The 24385-nt window shown below is 46.4% G+C and overlaps 1 protein-coding gene across 2 annotated transcripts in view; it reads right to left on the reverse strand.

Annotated features, from left to right (window-relative positions):
* Positions 1-24385, reverse strand: part of ANKS1B (ankyrin repeat and sterile alpha motif domain containing 1B) — a 353018-nt gene that overhangs the window by 94924 nt on the left and 233709 nt on the right. Inside the window, exons 4-5 of one of the 2 annotated variants that reach the window (XM_063928420.1) lie at positions 13735-13815; positions 12866-12937 (exon numbers count right to left, since the gene is read on the reverse strand). In XM_063928420.1, coding sequence (XP_063784490.1) covers positions 12866-12937; positions 13735-13815 — 153 coding nt within the window. The remainder of the gene's footprint in view (positions 1-12865; positions 12938-13734; positions 13816-24385) is intronic. The other variant, XM_063928421.1, reaches the window with a different exon arrangement.

Consider the following 24385-nt stretch of genomic DNA (forward strand, 5'->3'; position numbering starts at 1 on the left):
ACCAGGCCTTTGGAGAGACAGAGAGAGAGTATGCCAGCACACACCCCAGCGCTATATAACCCAGGAATTACACAGTAACTTAGTGTTTACCCAGTAGCTGCTGTATATATGATTAATGTGCCTAAATTTATGTGCCCCCCCTCTCTTTTTACCCTCTTTCTACCTTGAGACTGCAGGGGAGAGCCTGGGGAGCTTCCTCTCAGCGGAGCTGTGGAGAGAAAATGGTGCTGGTGAGTGCTGAGGAAGAAGCCCCGCCCCCTCAGCGGCGGGCTTCTGTCCCGCTTTCTGTGTAAAAATAATGGCGGGGGCTCATACATATATACAGTGCCTTTGAAAAAGCTGTAGTGTCTACAGCGAAACGCGTCAGGATTTCATCTTTGGGTCATCATCTGCCACTTTTTATTGCTCATATCCGGACCAGAACTGGACGCTCACTGTTGCAGGCAAATTGTGGAAAAAATCCTTAACATCCAACAACTCACCACCTTAAGGAGAAGGACACCGCAAAATACTGAGGAACCCTTTTGGACGTTTATTTACATCAAAGATTTCCAAGGGACTTCACCTCTAGCGGCATTGGTAAAGTTGGATGTTTAGACTGCGCAGTCAGTCTTTTTTCACATTTAAGTCACTCATCTGCCTATCCAGTTCACCATATAGGAACGGACTGCATACCACAGGCAATTAAAAGTTGAGACCCATTTCATTTTATTTTATTTTAAGAGCTGTGTATATTTGTTTTTAAATTTTGGCTTAAAATTGCCATCTTATTAAATAGAAAGTTTTATCACTCAATCCTCATATGTGTTACTAATTCAATTAGCGCTGCTATTGTTTGTTTGTGCCCAGCTGTATATATGTTACTTTTGCCAAGAGGTATCATAATTGCTGCCCAGGGCGCCCCCCCCCTGCGCCCTGCACCCTACAGTGACCGGAGTGTGTGGGTAGTGTGGGAGCAATGGCGCACAGCTGCCGTGCTGTGCGCTACCTCATATGAAGACAGGAGTCTTCTGCCGCCGATTTTGATGTCTTCTTGCTTCACCCGCCGGCTTCTGTCTTCTGGCTCTGCGAGGGGGACGGCGGCGGGGCTCCGGGAACGGACGACCAAGGTTAAGATCCTGTGTTCGAACCCTCTGGAGCTAATGGTGTCCAGTAGCCTAAGCGCAACCTAGCCGCAGTTAGTAGATTTGCTTCTCTCCCCTCAGTCCCACGTAGCAGAGAGTCTGTTGCCAGCAGAAGCTCTCTGAAAATAAAAAAAAAACCTAACTAAAATACTTTCTTATTAGCAAGCTCAGGAGAGCTCACTAAAATGCACCCAGCTCTGTCCGGGCACAGATTCTAACTGAGGTCTGGAGGAGGGGCATAGAGGGAGGAGCCAGTGCACACCAGTAGTACTAAATCTTTCTTAGAGTGCCCAGTCTCCTGCGGAGCCCGTCTATTCCCCATGGTCCTTACGGAGTCCCCAGCATCCACTAGGACGTTAGGGAAATTGGGGGCGTGGCTTGATAGGAAAGGGGCGTGGTCAGTTTGCTCCCTATAGTTTTGCCCCCTGTAGCGTTGGGCACCCTGTAGAGCTGTGCCCACAGTAGCTGTGTTGTGCCCCCTGCAGCTGTGCCCCCAGTAGCTGTTATGCCCCCTGCAGCTGTGCCCCCAGTACTGTTATTCCCCATTGCAGCTGTGCCCCAGTAGTTGTGCCCCCCTTAGTGTGCCCCCTACAGCTGAGCCCCCATTAGTTGTGGCCCCAGTAGTTGTGCCCCCATTAGTTGTGGCCCCAGTAGTTGTGCCCCCTTTAGTGTGCCCCCATTAGTTGTGCCCCCCTTAGTGTGCCCCCTGCAGCTGTGCCCCCATTAGTTGTGCCCCCTGCAGCTATGCCCCCATTAATTGTGGCCCCAATAGATGTGCCCCCATTAGTTGTGCCCCCCTTAGTGTGCCCCCTGCAGCTGTGCCCCCATTAGATGTGCCCCCTGCAGCTGTGCCCCCATTAGTTGTGCCCCCATTAGTTGTATAAAAAATACTTACCAGCCCCGTTCCTGTTCCCGACCACTGCACTGTCTCCGCCGCCGGCGCCGCTCCTCTGATCTATGGGAGAGACGTCATGACGTCTCTCCCATAGCGCTGCACAAAAGGTCCTCTCCACGAAGGGAAACTAGACGCTACCTCACTGTGCATTTAGATTCCCTTCGCGGAGAGGACCTTTTCAAACCCACCGCCGCCGCCATCCTAGTTAGTAGCGGCTCTTGCCACAGCGGCAGCGCCCCTGGGACAGCGGCGCCCCGGGCAAAAGTCCTGCTTGCCCGTGACAAGAGCTGCTACTGGTTTGCACCACAGTTTTTACTGTGTAAAGTATATGTAAAATACAAAGAATATGTTTGAAATATCTTTTTTCTATTATTCTAATAATTTTTATAGCCAAAATTCTGCAGTAAAAAGTCTATGGCAGGTGAGGCAGTGCCTCACCTTGCAATCTTTTCCGCACCTCTCAGATCAAAACTCACAAAATTTCCAGGGTTTTATACTGCTGCACCTGTGTATAATGCCCAGATGTACCCTTTAGCTCATATATTGCATTTAAATCTGGCTCTGGTGCTAGCAAGTGCCTCCTGAGCCATTTAGCTCACCGCACGTCCCTGGTAAGACTCCCCCAATAGGGTGACAGGCCAGGTAAATAGAGGCAGGCAAGGCTAAATCATTAAGAATCCTCCCTAGAGTTCACTTAAACGTGGTTGTGTAAAGGTGAAGAAAAATGGCAATAGGGATTGTAAATATTTAATAGTAGACACAGGAAGCAAACTACCGCCTTTGCAGGGGGTGCAGCGGCTATGGGGCATGGAGGTAAGGGACTGTTGCTGACTGTAGCCAGATATTACCCTCATTATCAGAACTGCATTAGAAAATTGCCAGTCAGTCTGCCCCAGATTATTCCGCATGCCCATTTTTAACATATTCCACTGGAAACTTTTTTAAGATACTAAATTATACCACAGGAATGATTGCTAAACATTCCTGGACTAAACAGCGGTGGAGCACTGCCTCGCTGAGCCCTACAACAGAATTGGAGGGGAACAATACTGCTACATCCACTAAACTTCAGCTCTTATATGACTGCACTGCTCTTATATGACTGCTTTTATATGACTGCGCTGTTGCCAAAGCATGCACAAATTAGCACTGCATGGCCTTCCATGTGCATGCACTGGCCCACCCCAACGCTCAGAAGAGCAGACCGCGGCCAATTAATCACCAGGTCCCCCTTACCTCCATACTCCACTAAATTCCCCCCCAGTTTTGGGATAAGAAGAACATAAGTGAAATTGCAAGATGTGCCCCTTATGTTCATTCAACACAATAAATAAAAGAACAATTATTTTACCGCCTTAAGGAGTTAATCTGCAGATTTAAATGATAACAGCAACTGTTAATGCCTGACTGCACTGAGACACAACGCGGGCGGCACTTAGTTGGCAATTTATCTGAAACTGGCATGAGACGTGAGGGTGTAATCGCTGCCGTGATCTTCACTGGTTCTTCATTAATTATGAATTCTGTTTAGAAAATAATTTATGTCCCTCTGTTCTTTGCTGTGCTGGCACTTTTGAAAACCTCTTTCAAGCAGTATATTGATATCGGTCAGAATAAATAGGATAGCAGCAAAAGTGCACAGACAGCAGAAACAGCAGTAGGGGAGGTACTCAAGTGATAGTAAATACATGAATTGTACTTCATATAGACGGCGGTATGTACTAACCTTGCGGTGTACATCCCGCTACACATCGCCAGAGAGTGCACCAGTACCAATCGCATATGTACAAACATAAACGATTTGTATTGCTCTTCGGATAAGAACTGTCCTTCATAATGTGCTCCCTTCCCTGGACTTCACGGTTTATGACCCGGGAGTCCATCTGCGCAGAGACGCGGCGGCTGCGGGGCATGCTGGGAGGGATCCGATGACAGCATCTGATGTGGAGAGAAGCCCATAGGCTTTACACTCCGCATCAGAAACCTGGCGGCCGGGCGTTAGAGCATACGAGAAATCTGTTAAAACTCCGAAAATGTGGTTTTTACCACATTTTCCCATTAGTAAATCCCGCCCAGAGTCCGTTTGTGGGTTTTGTTGATCCCTGTCATATAAATAACAATAACGGTCACTTACTAGATATTATAGTAATATTAAACCCCATACAGTTTCTGACATCCAGACATGAACCATGGCATACCAAACTTACCGCCATCTGCAAAAGTGCGAGGGGGGGAGTTGCCATTGCAACAGCATAGGAATGCTGACAATGGCAGCAAAACTCACTCCAATTTATGTATGAATGGTGCTGCAGCCATTTTGCAAGTGATTGCGCAGTAGAAAAATCACTGGGAGAATGTACGCCGCACCATTTTTGGGGAGGCCCGCGCGTGTGCAGTAGATTCTGGCACAGAGGAGCTCCTCCTCTTTTAATTGCCCCTTTCTCTACACTATAGAATCCAATACATATTATACACACTCAGTTATAGGGCTCTGAAAAACACCAGCCTCTCATATATTTTAAATCTCAACTAATCTTTGGCAACTGTCACCTACAAGACTTCTCCTAGGCCACTTCCCACTTATGTAATTGACTAACATGCCCAGTCAGACTCTCCCAGAGCAATGAAATCCCTAATCTACTCCAATTTATACAAAGTGTGGAAATAGACAGACTAATGTTTTATTGCTGTGTTATTATTGGTGCAACGCAATGAAGGTAATTATTCATTAAAGTTTAGAATGTTTTTTATTTGCCTGTCCAGTTTCACGCTGTTTTCACACTGTACAGAGCTGTATTTCCCCTATAGGTGACTTTTTTCACAAATTTTTTTTTTTTGCGGAATCCTGCCGCCCATGTCCTAATTAGTCTCCCTACCTGAAGCCAAACAAACTGGATGTACTAAAGGGAAAATGTGTCCAAAAACTGGCATTTTCGGACTTTGGCCACATTTTCTATATGTACCAAGCGATGCATTCCGGTGCTTCGATGGGTGGGTAGCACCAGCTTTTGCTGTCATTACTCTATAGAAGCCTACGGGCTTTTTTCTGCATTCTGGCTTGAGAGGGATCCAATCCCAAAGCCGCTGCGTCCCAACATCGCAAAGAACAGCTCTTATCGGGAGAGCTGACCTTTGTGATACTAATCATATATGTAAGGGAAGCTGTTAGGATCCCGGCTGTCAGTATCCTGGCAGTCAGAATACTACCCTATTCTGAATGCCAACAGCTGCATCCAGAATTGGTACACCATTCCGGCGCCGGTATGCTGACAGACGGAATCCGAAATGAGAACAGACCGCGGAGCAAGGCAAGTAAGTCGCGGGAGGTTAGGTTTAGGCTGGGGGGGGGGGGGGGGCGGTTAGGGTTAGGCTGCGTCCCAGGGGATTATGGTTAGGCTTCGGGGAGGGGTGGTTAGGGTTAGGCACCCCCCCTCCCCCCTTGGACGGTTAGGGTTAGGTTGTGAGGGTGGAGGGTTAGGTTTAGGCACCCACAGGGGGTTGGTTAGGGTTAGGCACCAAGGGGGTAGGTTAGGGTTAGGCTGCCGGGAAGGAGGGTTAGGGGGTTGGGGAGAGGGGAGAACCCCCCCTTACTCACCCCTGTCGGCTTTGCTACAATCGGGATCCCCGGGTCGGTATTTCAAGAACTGGGATCCCATACGGTAACTCATACTGCTTCCAAATGTAAGTACATTAGTATGTCGGTAACTCATACTGCTTCCAAATGTAAGTACATTAGTATTTACACGGTAAGTGGTGGGATGTATTGCTTCACGGAAGCGATACTTAGTACATCCCGTCCACAGTGCGGTAAAGCTCTACTTTTGTAAAGGTATTAAATATAGTGTCCGTAATTCAAAAGTCTTGTAGAACCATGACAACATAACCAAGAAGAGCAAAAAAATCTTTTCTGTGTAGTAATCACCGAAAAACTAAGAGAAACTGCACTGCATTGGATTGAGTAAAAAGGACGTTAGCTCCCTAGAAATCATATTACCTCCTGAACCAGGTCACAATTGCCAAACAAGTCTACAAAATAGAAGAAGTGACCAATTAAGGAACACCAACCCAAAATAACCTTGTAGATACAGATGTAGCCATGCTCACTATATGGAGTACTGTAGGTTATCAAGCTGTAACTTATTGCTAGCGCAACATTCCATTTGATTTATTTATAGTCTCAATATTTTAATAATTATGGCCACCCTGTACACTAGGTCCAGCCCTGCTATACTTACCCTGAGCTTGAGCTGCAGGGTTCTCCTCTATCCCCAGCTGTGAACAATCCAGGATTATTAAATAGATTTCCTTAGCATGAAATTTAATAGGTGATCAGAGCGAATACTTTTGGATCAGTTGCTGTATAAGCTGTTAGATGGCCAAACAGTTTTACAACACATTTCTGAAAAACGGACTCCCCCCCTTCTGTTTATCACCACAAAGCCTCTGTCCCCCTACATTCCCAATGCTCAATGATCTAGCCCCCTACACTCCCTTGTGTGCTTTCCTCCAATTTCTGTTATGCCCCCTTGCAGGGCAGTAGAGAGCCTGGCTGGGCTGAGGTACCTTTCAGGGGTGTGTGGCCTAATCACAGGAGCCAAGCAGTGTCTGTTTTTACTAACTCTTTGTATATACGGTTCTGTTGGGTGGGAAGGTACTGCAAACCAATGGCCACATAGGGTGTAAGAAGCCGATGTGGAGCACATACCCTGTGAAGGGTGGGTAGTATGTCCTACTTCTGCTGTAGGATTCTGGGCGTCTTGGGGGGGCATATCAGTTGCCTCCTAATTTAGTTTAGTATCGTTTGACTGGAGTTCAGTATTCGTAGCGTCCTTCTTTGCGCCCCAAAAATTAAGTAAAAATCAGGGTCATACCTTTAATAAATCAAGTTATGACCTTTAAACCAAAGCAGCCTGTGTCCATGTGGTTATTTCTAGTGGTAAGATAGGTAAATAAGTTGTACATTTTGTTTAATTGCAATATAGTTATGGACACCTTATATGACCCAGAGTGGGTGCTATTATCATGCAGCGTTAGGGATCACCAGTATCAGAGAAGCCTTGCCAAGGTCTGGTGGCTAAGCCATATCTTTGCAAATATAAGTAACTAAGATCTCTGGATTTTCTATTATCATGTAGTGTTCAAGTCTTGTTGGTGTGCTAGGGGAAAACCTTTGTATTTATTTTTCTAATACTGTAGTCAGCTAATGTAGGGAGTGACAGAGTGGTGCAGTGGAAGTGAAGTGGTAAGACAGGGAAAATAAGAATTTACTTACCGATAATTCTATTTCTCGTAGTCCGTAGTGGATGCTGGGGACTCCGTCAGGACCATGGGGATTAGCGGCTCCGCAGGAGACAGGGCACAAAAGTAAAAGCTTTAGGACTAGGTGGTGTGCACTGGCTCCTCCCCCTATGACCCTCCTCCAAGCCTCAGTTAGGATACTGTGCCCGGACGAGCGTACACAATAAGGAAAGATTTTGAATCCCGGGTAAGACTCATACCAGCCACACCAATCACACTGTACAACTTGTGATCTGAACCCAGTTAACAGCATGATAACAGAGGAGCCTCTGAAAAGATGGCTCACAACAATAATAACCCGATTTTTGTAACAATAACTATGTACAAGTATTGCAGACAATCCGCACTTGGGATGGGCGCCCAGCATCCACTACGGACTACGAGAAATAGAATTATCGGTAAGTAAATTCTTATTTTCTCTGACGTCCTAAGTGGATGCTGGGGACTCCGTCAGGACCATGGGGATTATACCAAAGCTCCCAAACGGGCGGGAGAGTGCGGATGACTCTGCAGCACCGAATGAGAGAACTCCAGGTCCTCCTCAGCCAGGGTATCAAATTTGTAGAATTTTGCAAACGTGTTTGCCCCTGACCAAGTAGCAGCTCAGCAAAGTTGTAAAGCCGAGACCCCTCGGGCAGCCGCCCAAGATGAGCCCACCTTCCTTGTGGAATGGGCATTTACAGATTTTGGCTGTGGCAGGCCTGCCACAGAATGTGCAAGCTGAATTGTACTACAAATCCAACGAGCAATCGTCTGCTTAGAAGCAGGAGCACCCAGCTTGTTGGGTGCATACAGGATAAACAGCGAGTCAGTTTTCCTGACTCCAGCCGTCCTGGAAATATATATTTTCAGGGCCCTGACAACGTCTAGCAACTTGGAGTCCTCCAAGTCCCTAGGCACCACAATAGGTTGGTTCAGGTGAAACGCTGACACCACCTTAGGGAGAAACTGGGGACGAGTCCGCAGTTCTGCCCTGTCCGAATGGAAAATCAGATATGGGCTTTTGTGAGACAAAGCCGCTAATTCTGACACTCGCCTGGCCGAGGCCAGGGCCAACAGCATGGTCACTTTCCATGTGAGATATTTCAAATCCACAGATTTGAGCGGTTCAAACCAATGTGATTTGAGGAATCCCAGAACTACGTTGAGATCCCACGGTGCCACTGGAGGCACAAAAGGGGGTTGTATATGCAGTACTTCCTTGACGAATGTCTGGACTTCAGGAACTGAAGCCAATTCTTTCTGGAAGAAAATCGACAGGGCCGAAATTTGAACCTTAATGGACCCCAATTTGAGGCCCATAGACACTCCTGTTTGCAGGAAATGCAGGAATCGACCGAGTTGAAATTCCTCCGTGGGGGCCTTCCTGGCCTCACACCACGCAACATATTTTTGCCAAATGCGGTGATAATGTTGTGCGGTCACCTCCTTCCTGGCTTTAACCAGGGTAGGTATGACCTCTTCCGGAATGCCTTTTTCCCTTAGGATCCGGCGTTCAACCGCCATGCCGTCAAACGCAGCCGCGGTAAGTCTTGGAACAGACAGGGTCCTTGCTGAAGAAAGTCCCTTCTTAACGGCAGAGGCCATGGGTCCTCTGTGAGCATCTCTTGAAGTTCCGGGTACCAAGTCCTCCTTGGCCAATCCGGAGCCACGAGTATAGTTCTTACTCCTCTCCGTCTTATAATTCTCAGTACCTTGGGTATGAGAGGAAGAGGAGGGAACACATTGTCCACCTTTGGTTTTTCCCAATGGTTCACAATCATGTGGAAGACTTCCGTGTGAAGTCCCCACTCTCCCGGGTGGAGGTCGTGCCTGCTGAGGACGTCTGCTTCCCAGTTGTCCACTCCCGGAATGAACACTGCTGACAGTGCTATCACATGATTTTCCGCCCAGCGAAGAATCCTTGCAGCTTCTGCCATTGCCCTCCTGCTTCTTGTGCCGCCCTGTCTGTTTACGTGGGCGACTGCCGTGATGTTGTCCGACTGGATCAGCACCGGCTGACCTTGAAGCAGAGGTCTTGCTAGGCATAGAGCATTGTAAATTGCCCTTAGCTCCAGTATATTTATGTGGAGAGAAGTCTCTAGACTTGACCACGTTCCCTGGAAATTTCTTCCCTGTGTGACTGCTCCCCAGCCTCTCAGGCTGGCATCCGTGGTCACCAGGATCCAATCCTGAATGCCGAATCTGCGGCCCTCTAGTAGATGAGCACTCTGCAGCCACCACAGAAGAGACACCCTTGTCCTCGGAGACAGGGTTATCCGCTGATGCATCTGAAGATGCGATCCGGACCATTTGTCCAGCAGATCCCACTGAAAAGTTCTTGCGTGAAATCTGCCGAATGGAATCGCTTCGTAAGAAGCCACCATTTTTCCCAGGACCCTTGTGCAATGATGCACTGACACTTTTCCTGGTTTTAGGAGGTTCCTGACTAGCTCGGATAACTCACTGGCTTTCTCCTCCGGGAGAAACACCTTTTTCTGGACTGTGTCCAGAATCATCCCTAGGAACAGCAGACGTGTCGTCGGGATCATCTGCGATTTTGGAATATTTAGAATCCACCCGTGCTGTTGTAGAAGTACCCGAGATAGTGCTACTCCGACCTCCAACTGTTCCCTGGACTTTGCCCTTATCAGGAGATCGTCCAAGTAAGGGATAAATAAGACGCCTTTTCTTCGAAGAAGAATCATCATTTCGGCCATTACCTTGGTAAAGACCCGGGGTGCCGTGGACAATCCAAACGGCAGCGTCTGAAACTGATAATGACAGTTCTGTACTACGAACCTGAGGTACCCTTGGTGAGAAGGGCAAATTGGGACATGAAGGTAAGCATCCTTGATGTCCAGGGACACCATATAGTCCCCTTCTTCCAGGTTCGCTATCACTGCTCTGAGTGACTCCATCTTGAATTTGAACCTTTGTATGTAAGTGTTCAAAGATTTCAGATTTAGAATAGGTCTCACCGAGCCGTCTGGCTTCGGTACCACAAATAGTGTGGAATAATACCCCTTTCCCTGTTGTAGGAGGGGTACTTTGATTATCACCTGCTGGGAATACAGCTTGTGAATTGCTTCCAATACTGCCTCCCTGTCGGAGGGAGACGTTGGTAAAGCAGACTTCAGGAACCTGCGAGGGGGAGACGTCTCGAATTCCAATCTGTACCCCTGGGATACTACCTGTAGGATCCAGGGGTCCACTTGCGAGTGAGCCCACTGCGCGCTGAAACTCTTGAGACGACCCCCCACCGCACCTGAGTCCGCTTGTAAGGCCCCAGCGTCATGCTGAGGACTTGGCAGAAGCGGTGGAGGGCTTCTGTTCCTGGGAAGAGGCTGTCTGCTGCAGTCTTTTTCCCTTTCCTCTACCCCGGGGCAGATATGAGTGGCCTTTTGCCCGCTTGCCCTTATGGGGACGAAAGGACTGAGGCTGAAAAGACGGTGTCTTTTTCTGCTGAGAGGTGAGTTGGGGTAAAAAGGTGGATTTTCCAGCTGTTGCCGTGGCCACCAGGTCCGAAAGACCGACCCCAAATAACTCCTCCCCTTTATACGGCAATACTTCCATATGCCGTTTGGAATCCGCATCACCTGACCACTGTCGTGTCCATAAACATCTTCTGGCAGAAATGGACATCGCACTTACTCTTGATGCCAGGGTGCAAATATCCCTCTGTGCATCACGCATATATAGAAACGCATCTTTTAAACGCTCTATAGTCAATAAAATACTGTCCCTGTCCAGGGTATCAATATTTTCAGTCAGGGACTCCGACCACGCCACCCCAGCGCTGCACATCCAGGCTGAGGCAATCGCTGGTCGCAGTATAACACCAGTATGTGTGTATATACTTTTTAGGACATTTTCCAGCTTCCTATCAACTGGCTCCTTGAGGGCGGCCGTATCAGGAGACGGTAACGCCACTTGTTTTGATAAGCGTGTGAGTGCCTTATCCACCCTAGGGGGTGTTTCCCAACGCGCCCTAACTTCTGGCGGGAAAGGGTATAATGCCAATAATTTCTTAGATATCAGCAATTTTTTATCGGGGGAGACCCACGCATCATCACACACTTCATTTAATTCTTCTGATTCAGGAAAAACTACGGGTAGTTTTTTCACACCCCACATAATACCCTTTTTTGTGGTACTTGTAGTATCAGAAATATGCAAAGCCTCCTTCATTGCCGTGATCATGTAACGTGTGGCCCTACTGGAAAATACGTTTGTTTCTTCACCGTCGACACTGGAGTCAGTGTCCGTGTCTGTGTCGACCGACTGAGGTAATGGGCGCTTTAGAGCCCCTGACGGTGTTTGAGACGCCTGGACAGGCACTAACTGACTTGCCGGCTGTCTCATGTCGTCAACAGTTTTTTGTAAAGTGCTGACACTATCACGTAATTCCTTAAATAAGACCATCCAGTCAGGTGTCGACTCCCTAGGGGGTGACATCACTAATACAGGCAATTGCTCCGCCTCCACACCATTTTCCTCCTCATACATGTCGACACACGCGTACCGACACACAGCACACACACAGGGAATGCTCTGATAGAGGACAGGACCCCACTAGCCCTTTGGGGAGACAGAGGGAGAGTTTGCCAGCACACACCAGAGCGCTATATATGTATAGGGACAACCTTATAAATAAGTGTTTCTCCCTTATAGCTGCTATATATGTTTTTATATGCCAAATTAGTGCCCCCCCCTCTCTTTTTTACCCTGTTTCTGTAGTGCAGGGGAGAGTCAGGGAGACGTCCTTCCAGCGGAGCTGTGAGGGAAAATGGCGCTTGTGTGCTGAGGAGATAGGCTCCGCCCCCTTCACGGCGGCCTTTCTCCCGCTTTTTATGAGGTAAAATGGCAGGGGTTAAATACATCCATATAGCCCAGGAGCTATATGTGATGTATTTTTTCCCATAAATAGTGTTTTCATTGCGTCTCAGGGCGCCCCCCCCAGCGCCCTGCACCCTCAGTGACCGGAGTGTGAAGTGTGCTGAGAGCAATGGCGCACAGCTGCAGTGCTGTGCGCTACCTTTCTTGAAGACAAGATGCCTTCTGCCGCTGATTTCTGGACCTCTTCACTCTTCTGGCTCTGTAAGGGGGCCGGCGGCGCGGCTCCGGGACCCATCCATGGCTGGGCCTGTGATCGTCCCTCTGGAGCTAATGTCCAGTAGCCAAGAAGCCCAATCCACTCTGCACGCAGGTGAGTTCGCTTCTTCTCCCCTTAGTCCCTCGATGCAGTGAGCCTGTTGCCAGCAGGACTCACTGAAAATAAAAAAACCTAAGTCTATACTTTTATTCTAAGCAGCTCAGGAGAGCTACCTAGATTGCACCCTTCTCGGCCGGGCACAAAAACCTAACTGAGGCTTGGAGGAGGGTCATAGGGGGAGGAGCCAGTGCACAACACCTATTCCTAAAGCTTTTACTTTTGTGCCCTGTCTCCTGCGGAGCCGCTAATCCCCATGGTCCTGACGGAGTCCCCAGCATCCACTTAGGACGTCAGAGAAATTAGTCTTACTGCTGCATTGAGAAAACAATTTTATAAATCAGTGTCACAACCTACCCTCATTTTTGAACAGGCATCTTGTGTTGACTCTGTCCCTCTCAATTCCTTTATCAGCATCGATCCTAAATACTAAAATAGAAACATGGTTAGTTTTATGCTGCAAACTAATACAAAAGCACACACAATGGACTTGTCTGAATAAGACACGTTGTTAGTACATTTACATATTTCTATAGATATACAACATAGAATGGAATGATGCACTCACTGGAGAATATTCACTGATCAATTGACAACAATAACACTTATAATATTTAAGTACAACATTCTACAGCACACTGTAGTTACAAAATATCAATTAGCCCTGCCGTATAGCAAGTCAGCTGCAGTGCATGCCAAAACTAAGGAGAGTTTCCATGCTCCACAGACAGTATTATGCAGGGGAAAGACATATAAACTGTATATGTATGCAATATATATAGTGTGGATACATCATTACAGTGGAGGAAAAGACCCATCCTAAACTTAGGTATCAAGAAAAATAATAATAATTGTGCATAATACTTAAATATGCTAGAAATAAAATAAACGGCAATTTATATTAGTGTAGAATAAATTGCCACAATAACTGTCCCATGTGTCAATGACACGTATATAACATATAATATTAAAATAATTGCATATTTCAAATTTTATTTTGAAACCATATGGTACCGTAATGGGGTTAACGGTCATGCCTGTTTTATTATTGGAATATTTCTGAAGAGGTCTATATATGTATAACAGATAATAGCATATAATAATGCATATTATTTTGGACAAAAGGTGCTGTACCTGAGTTCAAATTTTAACAAGACATCTTCTGATTTGTTTTCTGTTTTACCTAACACGTAACAAAGTGAAGTAAATATAAGTGCACCATATACCTTTATCATCTCAGACCAGGAACACTGGGGGTGAGGAACGGGTTTTAATATGGGTCCATACTTTCCCCCAAATGGCATGCTCTAAACAAAGAAAAACATACTAGACATTTTCTGAAACTAGACAAACAAAGGAATCCTTTTTGATGGATCAAACAAAACTTGTGTAGAAAATTCACAATTTCCCTAGAAAAAAATCCCTTAAAGCACCATGCCCCTGACCATGATTGACATGCATGTCCAATGGTTTACAATCTCTACAGTATTTCATGCCATGTAACATGACCATGCCATTGGACGTCAAATTAGGGATTATAAAATGGCTGCTGTTTGGTTCAGCTGAGAAACGTTTTTTTTTTTTTTTAATACATTCTTAGCAAACAGTGAAATGTGGATCTCTGTGCATGATGTTTTTGAATAATGGGAATTATGGGAGAGGCAGTGCTTTAAAGAATACCATTTTTTAATTTAAGTGCAAAAACAATGACAAAGGAAACTTTTTTTATTTCTCTGGATCTTTACAGTGTGTTATGATTAGAAATGTAATAGCCCAAATGGAATTAGCAGTCATTATTGACGTGAATTTTATGACACAATTTCAGCAAATTTTGGATCGTCCAGAGAAATAAGTTCAGTAGTTAGGTTGGCCTTTTGCTGCCGAGAACCCGAACAGTGAAAGGCATTGAATGCAAGAACTTCACCCTGTTTTTGTTTTATTCAAAAATAATGTTTGCCTTTTCTACACCCAAACGGGTCTTATATGGTGAAATGGTGATCTTCAGTGTATAATATAAATGTGAGGAGGGGTTCAATGCTTCTACATGTTGAAGTCACATTGCTTTCTATCATTGCCAGATAAAATATACATTCGGAATTTTTTTTTATTGGAAGTAGTAGGTATATTGGCTGAATGAATTAGCAATAACAAACAATGCAAGACAGGGTTTATTTATTTAAACTGTGCACTAATATGTTATTTCGGGGTTCCAGACTATAGATAGACATTGTCTAGGTAGACAGACAATAGGTCGACAACATATGGTCGACAGGCATTACGTTGACGTGATCAAAAGGTCAACAGGCAAAAAGGTAGACAGGTCAAAAGGTCGACATGGCACTGGTTGACACAGGTTTTTTTGGGTTTTCAACTTTTGCTTGGTATACCATTCATGTGGACTACGATTGGGAAAATAAACCTGTGCCAAGAGCACCTTGCCCTAAGTGTGGTGAGCAAAGCAAGCCCGTCAGTGTCTACGTAACCAATAATTGGGGTCACAGGTGATGAGACCTTTTTTTATGTCGACCTTTTTCATTTTGCCCTTTTGACCCTGTCGATCTTTTGTACTGTCTACCTTTTACCTATTGACCTTTTGACCCGTTTACCTTTTGACCTTGTCGACCATATGATGTCGACCTACTGACTATCTAATAACTGTAGATCATTTATACCATACTTGTTATTTTATTGCACTAATAAATATAATTATCACCATTCTCCAAAACAGAAGCTTAGATCGAGGCAATGATTTAAAGCGATGTGGTCATCAATTATTATTATGTAGATCGTTAAGGTAAATGTAAGGAAGCTAGTACAGAAAAATGAGCTGAAGCTTATAGCAACCAATCCGTCTTTAACTGTCATTTTTCTAATAAAGTTTAGAAATTGATAGGAAATATCAGACAGGTTACTATGTGTGACAGCACATTTTTCTTATGCACCATGTTTCATAAAAGCACCCCACTGTGATAACTCAGCAGCCTGTGTAACATTCCAAGTGTGTAAATAATGTATAGGCTCTCAGTTCAGGCAGGGATGAACAGGCACAACTGGTGCCTTCCCAGAATGAACGCAATGAGTATGACCCCTAAGGGTGAAGATCCGAAGGAGGTATTACGGCATAACAAGGGAAGGGAATGAGGAATCTGCAAGAGCAAAGGGAACAAAGGGGTAGGAGAAGAGTGAGGTTGGGTATGGGGCACACCAGAGTCCTTGGCAGGAGAAGTCTAAAGATAAAGTGCCTGGCATCATATATAGTACACAGCATAATACATTTGAGCAGAATTAAAAAGAAATACGGTAAATATATAAAATTGCAGCTTTTATACACAGGGAACGTATCTATAGATCCAAATTGTGCATGTGTTTAAACAACTGATTATATATATATATATTATTATATATAAGACAACAGCTTCCTGATAATGGAAGTGCACTAGTCACCTTCACAGATTCATGGCAGCCATTTTGTGGACTGTGCCAATAATGATGAGAAAACGGGTATTAATTAATTGGGGGGCTCTGTCTCGCATGATCATTTGTTCTCTAAGTCTTAGGCATGTGTTTCATGACATTTTGAAGCTTGACATCTTCAAACTGGATAAACTAGTATTTGGGTAGACTCTGAGCCCTGATGAAAATGAACCCAGTGAGTTAATTCTAGGAAACAATGTGAAACAAAGTCCCATGTATAATATCAGCACCACATCAGATTATGGCAGACAGTGGTATATTGTGATAAGTTGCCCACCAGTGAATATATAAATATACAGTATTTGCATAGTCTAATACTGGGCAATTATTTGGCAGATCATCTAACAGATCTGACTGGTTGTAAAAAAAATCTGGTAATGGATGAGAGTAAATAACGATCGTACATTTGCTCCCAAACACTGGAAAATGGACAAAACCTGATGTTCAGACAAATTGGTTAAATTACGGATGTAACCAATTTGTATGAACAACAGTTTGTGTTAGTTTCCAGTGTTTGGGAGAAACTGGTCAATTGTCATTTGCTCTCATCCATTACCAGATTTTCATCCCAACCAGCCAGAACTGGCAGATACTCTGCAAGATAATTGTATAGTGTATTCCCATCTTAACTCCCAACAACAAAATATCTGAAGTAACACCACATGAGTTGATGTCTGAAATCCTGGACGTCATTTATATGATTTCCTAAATCATCATGTAGCTGCAGCCATTTTGTCTTCTGGCAAGGCTGAGATGTAATTTACGATCAAGATGAATGATTAAGAATGATACATTACAGCAGTTCATTCTTGCTGTGACTGAGTTAGAGTGATGGCATAATTACTAATAGGTAAAAACATATAACTAAATAATTAGTAAAAACTTCCGAGCAAAATATAAGTTTATGTGTTCATTAACATTATAATTACAGTATTTACAGAAATGATAACAAATACCTTATTTAACTTTATTACTAAGCCCTAATTTGGTCCTCTGATAACACATATAAACATCAGTCACATCATGGAGACCAGACACCAGTTTTTGCCTAGTTGTATCAGTGTACAAGAAACTTTGGGGCAGATGTATTAACCTGGAGAAGGCATAAGGAAGTGATAAACCAGTGATAAGTGCAAGGTGATAAACACACCAGCCAAATCAACTGTCAAATTGCATATTGGAGCTGATTGGCTAGTGCGTTTATCACCTTGCACTTATCACTGGTTTATCACTTCCTTATGCCTTCTCCAGGTTAATACAACTGCCCCTTTCTATATTTCAGTGGTACTGTGGAGACATAGATAGTTGCCTTTTCAATCAAGAATAAAGTATTAATCACTAGCTAATTCACAGTGGGAGCTGTTGGGGAGGAAATGGATTGGGGGGGGGGGGGGGGGTTGGAGAATCTTTCCAAGTCAGCAATGCTCTCTTAGTGCATATATCTGATGGCTCAGGACAGACCTCGTAGAATTGTTATACATTAGACGAGATTAACAAGAGATATGCATTAGATTAGATTATTGGATTTGCTAGAAATTGAGCAAATCTAACACATTAAAATTGTGTGGCATATATAAATGAAAAAAAAAATAGGATTTTAATACTTACCGGTAAATCCTTTTGTCCTAGTCCGTAGAGGGTGCTGGGGACTCCAAAAGGACCATGGGGTATAGACGGGATCCGCAGGAGACATGGGCACACTATAAGACTTTGAATGGGTATGAACTGGCTCCTCCCTCTATGCCCCTCCTCCAGACCTCAGTTATAGGAACTGTGCCCAGGGAGACGGACATTTCGAGGAAAAGGATTTTTGTTACACTAAGTGTGAGATACATACCAGCTCACACCACAAACACACCGTACAACTGGATTAGCAGGAATACCAGATAACAGTATGAACGAAAAACAGCAACAAGCTGAACATAACTGATACACAACCTTCGTGTAACCGAAAACAACAAGTAACAATACAACGGCAAGTAACAGTCCGCACTGGGATGGGCGCCCAGCATCCTCTACGGACTAGGAGAAAAGGATTTACCAGTAGGTATTAAAATCCTATTTTCTCTTACGTCCTAGAGGATGCTGGGGACTCCAAAAGGACCATGGGGTCTATACCGAAGCTCCAGACCGGGCGGGAGAGTGCGGACGACTCTGCAGCACCGATTGAGCAAATATGAGGTCCTCATCAGCCAGGGTATCAAACTTGTAGAACTTAGCAAAAGTGTTTGAACCCGACCACGTAGCTGCTCGGCAAAGTTGAAGTGCCGAGACCCCTCGGGCAGCCGCCCAAGATGAGCCCACCTTCCTGGTAGAATGGACCTTTACTGACTTCGGCAATGGCAATCCAGCCGAAGAATGAGCGTGCTGAATCGTATTACAAATCCAGCATGCAATAGTCTGCTTGGAAGCAGGATTTCCAATCTTGTTGGAAGCATACAGGACAAACAGAGCCTCCGTTTTCCTAACAATAACCGTTCTGGCGACGTAAATCTTCAAAGCTCTTACGACATCGAGAGATTTTGGCACCGTCACGGCCTCCGTAGCCACAGGCACCACAATAGGTTGATTTATGTGGAACGAAGAAACCACCTTCGGCAGAAATTGTTGACGAGTCCTCAATTCCGCTCTATCCATATGGAAAATCAAATACGGGCTCTTGTGAGACAAAGCCGCCAATTCCGACACCCATCTGGCGGACGCCAAGGCCAAAAGCATGACCACTTTCCAAGTGAGAAATTTCAACTCAACCTTTCGCAAAGGTTCAAACCAGTGAGACATAAGAAATTGTAACACCACGTCAAGATCCCACGGTGCCACGGGTGGCACAAACGGAGGATGGATATGCAGCACTCCCTTCACGAAAGTCTGAACTTCAGGAAGTGCGGTCAATTCTTTTTGAAAGAAAATAGATAAAGCCGAAATCTGCACTTTGATGGAACCTAATTTCAGGCCTGCATCCACGCCTGCCTGCAAAAAATGGAGGAAACGACCCAGCTGAAACTCCTCAGTAGGAGCCTTCTTGGCTTCACACCACGACACATATTTTCTCCAAATACGGTGATAATGCTTCGCCGTGACCTCCTTTCTAGCCTTAAGGAGAGTGGGGATTACTTCCCCGGGAATACCCTTTCGAGCTAGGATTTGGCGTTCAACCTCCACGCCGTCAAACGCAGCCGCTGTAAGTCTTGAAATACGCATGGCCCATGCAGTAACAGGTCCCCTCTGAGAGGAAGCGGCCAAGGATCTTCTATGAGCAATTCCTGAAGATCCGGATACCATGCCCTCTGTGGCCAATCTGGAACGACGAGTACTGCCGAACCCTTGTTCGTCTTACGATCCTCAACACTTTTGGAATGAGAGAAAGTGGAGGGAACACATATACCGACTGAAACACCCACGGAGTTACCAGGGCGTCCACTGCACTGGCTTGGGGGTCCCTTGACCTGGAACAATACCTCGGAAGCTTCTTGTTGAGGCGAGACGCCATCATGTCTATTTGAGGAATTCCCCAACGACTTGTCACTTCTGCAAATACCTCTTGATGAAGAGCCCACTCTCCTGGATGGAGATCGTGTCTGCTGAGGAAGTCTGCTTCCCAGTTGTCCACGCCCGGAAGGAAGACTGCTGACAGAGCACTCACGTGCTTTTCCGCCCAGCGGAGAACTCTTGTGGCCTCCGCCATTGCCGCTCTGCTCTTTGTTCCGCCCTGGCAGTTTACGTACTCCACCGCTGTTACGTTGTCCGACTGAATCAGGACAGGTAGACCTCGAAGAAGGTGTTCCGTTTGCAGAAGGCCGTTGTAAATGGCTCTTAACTCCAGAACGTTTATGTGGGGACAAGTTTCCTGGCTTGACCATTTTCCCTGGAAAGTTCTTCCTTGTGTGACTGCTCCCCAGCCTCGGAGACTTGCATCCGTGGTCAGCAGGACCCATTCCTGGATCCCGAACCTGTGTCCCTCTAGAAGGTGAGAACTTTGCAGCCACCACAGGAGAGAAATTCTGGTCCTGGAAGATAGACTTATTTTCCGGTGCATGTGCAGGTGAGACCCTGACCATTTGTCCAGCTGGTCCCACTGAAACACCCGGGCATGAAAGCTGCCAAATGGAATAGCTTCGTAAGCCGCAACCATCTTCCCTAGCACTCGAGTGCATTGATGAATCGACACTCTTGCCGGTTTCAGAATCCCCTTTACCATGCATTGGATTTCCAGAGCTTTTTCCGCCAGAAAAAACACTCTCTGCAGTTCCGTGTCCAGGATCATGCCCAAGAAAGGCAGCCGAGTTGTCGGAATCAACTGAGACTTTGGCAAATTTAGAATCCAACCATGATGTTGCAGAACCGTCAGGGAGAGTTCCACATTTTTTAGCAACTGCTCCTTCGATCTCTCCTTTATCAGGAGATCGTCCAAGTACGGGATAATTGTGACACCCTGCTTGCGTAGGAGTACCATCATGTCCACCATGACTTTGGTGAAGACCCTCGGGCCGTGGAAAGGCCAAACGGCAACGTCTAAAATTGGTAATGATAATCCTGCACCGCAAATCTCAGGCAAGCTTGATGTGGAGGATATATCGGGACGTGTAAGTAGGCATCTTTTATGTCGACTGACGCCATAAAATCCCCCCCTTCTAGACTGGAGATCACTGCTCGAAGAGATTCCATCTTGAACTTGAAAGTTTTTAAATACAGATTGAGGGATTTTAGGTTCAGGATCGGTCTGACCGAGCCGTCCGGCTTTGGCACGACAAAGAGGCTCGAATAAAACCCTTCTCCCCGTTGGGACGGGGGTACCGGGACAATGACACACTGTTGACACAGCTTTTGTATCGCTGCACTCACTACTAAATCGGTGGGGGGGCACCTCCTGAAACTCCAGTTTGTACCCTTGGGACACTATGTCTAAGACCGAAGAATCTAGGCCCGATTGAAACCAGACCTGACTGAAGAGTCGGAGACGGGCCTCCACCGGCACGGACTCCCGTAGGTGAGCCCCAGCGTCATGCGGTGGACTTGGCAGAGGCCGGGGAGGACTTTTGGTCCTGGGCGCCAGACACAGCAGGCGACCTTTTTCCCCTTCCTCTACCTTTTGAAGCAAGGAAGGACGAGCCCCTTCCTTTTTTGTATTTATTAGGGCGAAAGGACTGCATCTGATAATGGGGTGGCTTTTTCTGTTGTGCGGGAGCATAAGGAAGAAAAGATGACTTACCCGCTGTAACGGTAGACACCAGGTCCGCGAGGCCGTCACCAAACAAGACACTACCTTTATAAGGGAGAGCATCCATGGCTTTCTTGGAGTCGGCATCAGCATTCCATTGATGAATCCACAGCACTCTCCTGTCCGAGACTGCCATGGCATTGGCCCTTGATCCCAAGAGGCCAATATCACTCGCCGCATCCTTTAGGTAAGCTGCAGCGTCTCTGATATAACCGAGAGTTAAAAGAATGTTATCCCTATCTAGGGTATCCATGTCAGATGCCAAATTATCAGCCCACTTAGCAATAGCACTACTCACCCATGCCGACGCAACGGCAGGTCTGAGTAGTGCACCGTAGTGACATAAATGGCCTTTAATGTCGTTTCCTGCTTACGATCCGCAGGATCCTTGAGGGCAGCAGTGTCAGGAGACGGAAGTGCCACTTTCTTGGACAGCCGGGACAGAGCCTTGTCCACATTGGGAGATGACTCCCACTTTTCCCTGTCGTCAGAGGGGAAAGGATATGCCATAAAAATTCTCTTTGGAATCTGCCATCTTTTATCAGGCGATACCCAAGCTTTTTCACAAAGAGCGTTCAGTTCATGAGAGGGGGGAAACGTCACCTCAGGCTTTTTTCCCTTATACAAACAAACCCTTGTATCTGGAACAGCAGGCACTTCAGAAATATGTAAAAATAAGAATTTACTCACCGGTAATTCTATTTCTCGTAGTCCGTAGTGGATGCTGGGAACTCCGTAAGGACCATGGGGAATAGACGGGCTCCGCAGGAGACTGGGCACTCTAAAAGAAAGATTAGGTACTATCTGGTGTGCACTGGCTCCTCCCTCTATGCCCCTCCTCCAGACCTCAGTTAGGGAAACTGTGCCCGGAAGAGCTGACACAACAAGGAAAGGATTTGGAATCCAGGGTAAGACTCATACCAGCCACACCAATCACACTGTACAACTTGTGATAACCATACCCAGTTAACAGTATGAACAACAACTGAGCCTCATTTAACGGATGGCTCATAACAATAACCCTTTAGTTAAGCAATAACTATAAACATGTATTGCAGAGAGTCCGCACTTGGGACGGGCGCCCAGCATCCACTACGGACTACGAGAAATAGAATTACCGGTGAGTAAATTCTTATTTTCTCTGACGTCCTAGTGGATGCTGGGAACTCCGTAAGGACCATGGGGGTTATACCAAAGCTCCCAAACGGGCGGGAGAGTGCGGATGACTCTGCAGCACCGCATGAGCAAACTCAAGGTTCTCCTCAGCCAGGGTATCAAACTTGTAGAACTTAGCAAACGTGTTTGACCCCGACCAAGTAGCAGCTCGGCAAAGCTGTAAAGCCGAGACCCCTCGGGCAGCCGCCCAAGAAGAGCCCACCTTCCTTGTGGAATGGGCTTTCACCGATTTTTGATGCGGCAATCCAGCCGCAGAGTGAACCAGCTGAATCGTGCTATAGATCCAGCGAACAATAGTCTGCTTCGAAGCAGGAGCGCCAACCTTGTTTGCTGCATACAGAATAAACAGCGAGTCAGACTTTCTGACTCCCGCCGTTCTGGAAACATAAATTTTCAAAGCCCGGACTACGTCCAGCAACTTGGAATCCTCCAAGTCCCTAGTAGCCGCAGGCACCACAATAGGCTGGTTCAAATGAAACGATGATACCACCCTAGGAAGAAATTGGGGACGAGTCCTCAATTCTTCCCTGTCCATATGGAAGATCAGATAAGGGTTTTTACATGACAAAACCGCCAATTCTGACACACGCCTAGCCGAAGCTAAGGCCAATAGCATGACCACTTTCCACGTGAGATATTTTAGCTCCACGGTCTTAAGTGGCTCAAACTAGTGGGATTTCAGGAAATCCAACACAACGTTAATATCCCAAGGTGCCACCGGTGGCACAAAAGGAGGCTGAGTATGCAGCACCCCCGGAACAACGTCTGAACTTCAGGCAGTGAAGCCAGTTCTTTTTAAGAGAAAATGTATAGGGCCGAAATCTTGACCTTTATGGATCCTAATTTTAGGCCCATAGTCACTCCTGACTGTAGGAAGTGCAGGAATCGACCCCGCTGGAATTCCTCTGTAGGGCCTTCCCGGCCTCACACCAAGCAACCTATTTTCGCCATATACAGTAAAAAGTCTTGCTGTCACGTCTTTCCTAGCCTTTATCAGCGTAGGTATAACTGCATCCGGAATGCCCTTTTCCGCTAGGATCCGGCGTTCAACCGCCATGCCGTCAAATGCAGCCGCGATAAGTCTTGGAACAGACGGGGCCCCTGTTGCAACATGTCCTGTCTGAGAGGCAGAAGCCATGGGTCCTCTGAGAGCATTTCTTGCAGCTCCGGGTACCGAGTCCTTCTTGGCCAATTCGGAGCAAAGAATATTGTTCTCACTCCTCCTTTTATTACAATTCTCAGCCCTTGGGTATGAGAGGAAGAGGAGGGAATACATAGACCGACTGGAACACCCACTGTGTTACTAGTGCGACCACAGCTATCACCTGAGGGTCCCTTGACCCGGCGTAAAACCTTTTTTAGTTTTTTATTGAGGTGGGACGCCATCTAGTCCACCTGAGGCAGTTCCCATCAAATTGCAAACTGCGTGAAGACTTCCTGATGAAGTCCCCACTTTCCCGGGTGGAGGTCGTGCCTGCTGAGGAAGTCTGCTTCCCAGATGTCCACTCCCGGAACGAACACTGCTGACAGTGCGCTTACTTGATTCTCCGCTCAGCGAAGAATTCTGGTGGCTTCCACCCTCGCCACCCTGCTCCTTGTGCCGCCTTGGCGGTTTACATGAACCCCTGCGGTCTGACTGGATAAGAACCGGTTGGTCGCGAAGCAGGATCTTCGCTTGACTTAGGGCGTTGTATATGGCCCTTAGTTCCAGGATATTGATGTGAAGGCAAGTCAGTTGACTTGACCACAGACCTTTGAAATTTCTTACCTGTGTAATTGCCCCCCACCCTCGGAGGCTTGCATCCGTGGTCACCAGGATCCAGTCCTAAATGCCGAATCTGCGGCCCTCGAGAAGGTGAGCACTCTGCAGCCACCACAGGAGAGACACCCTGGCCCTGGGGGATAGGGTGATTAACCGATGCATCTGAAGAGGTGATCCGGACCACTTGTCCAGTAAGTCCCATTGGAAGGTCCTCGCATGGAACCTGCCTAAGGGGATGGCCTCGTAT

The sequence above is a fragment of the Pseudophryne corroboree genome, chromosome 6, assembly GCF_028390025.1.
Source record: "Pseudophryne corroboree isolate aPseCor3 chromosome 6, aPseCor3.hap2, whole genome shotgun sequence".
Lineage (NCBI taxonomy): Eukaryota > Metazoa > Chordata > Amphibia > Anura > Myobatrachidae > Pseudophryne > Pseudophryne corroboree.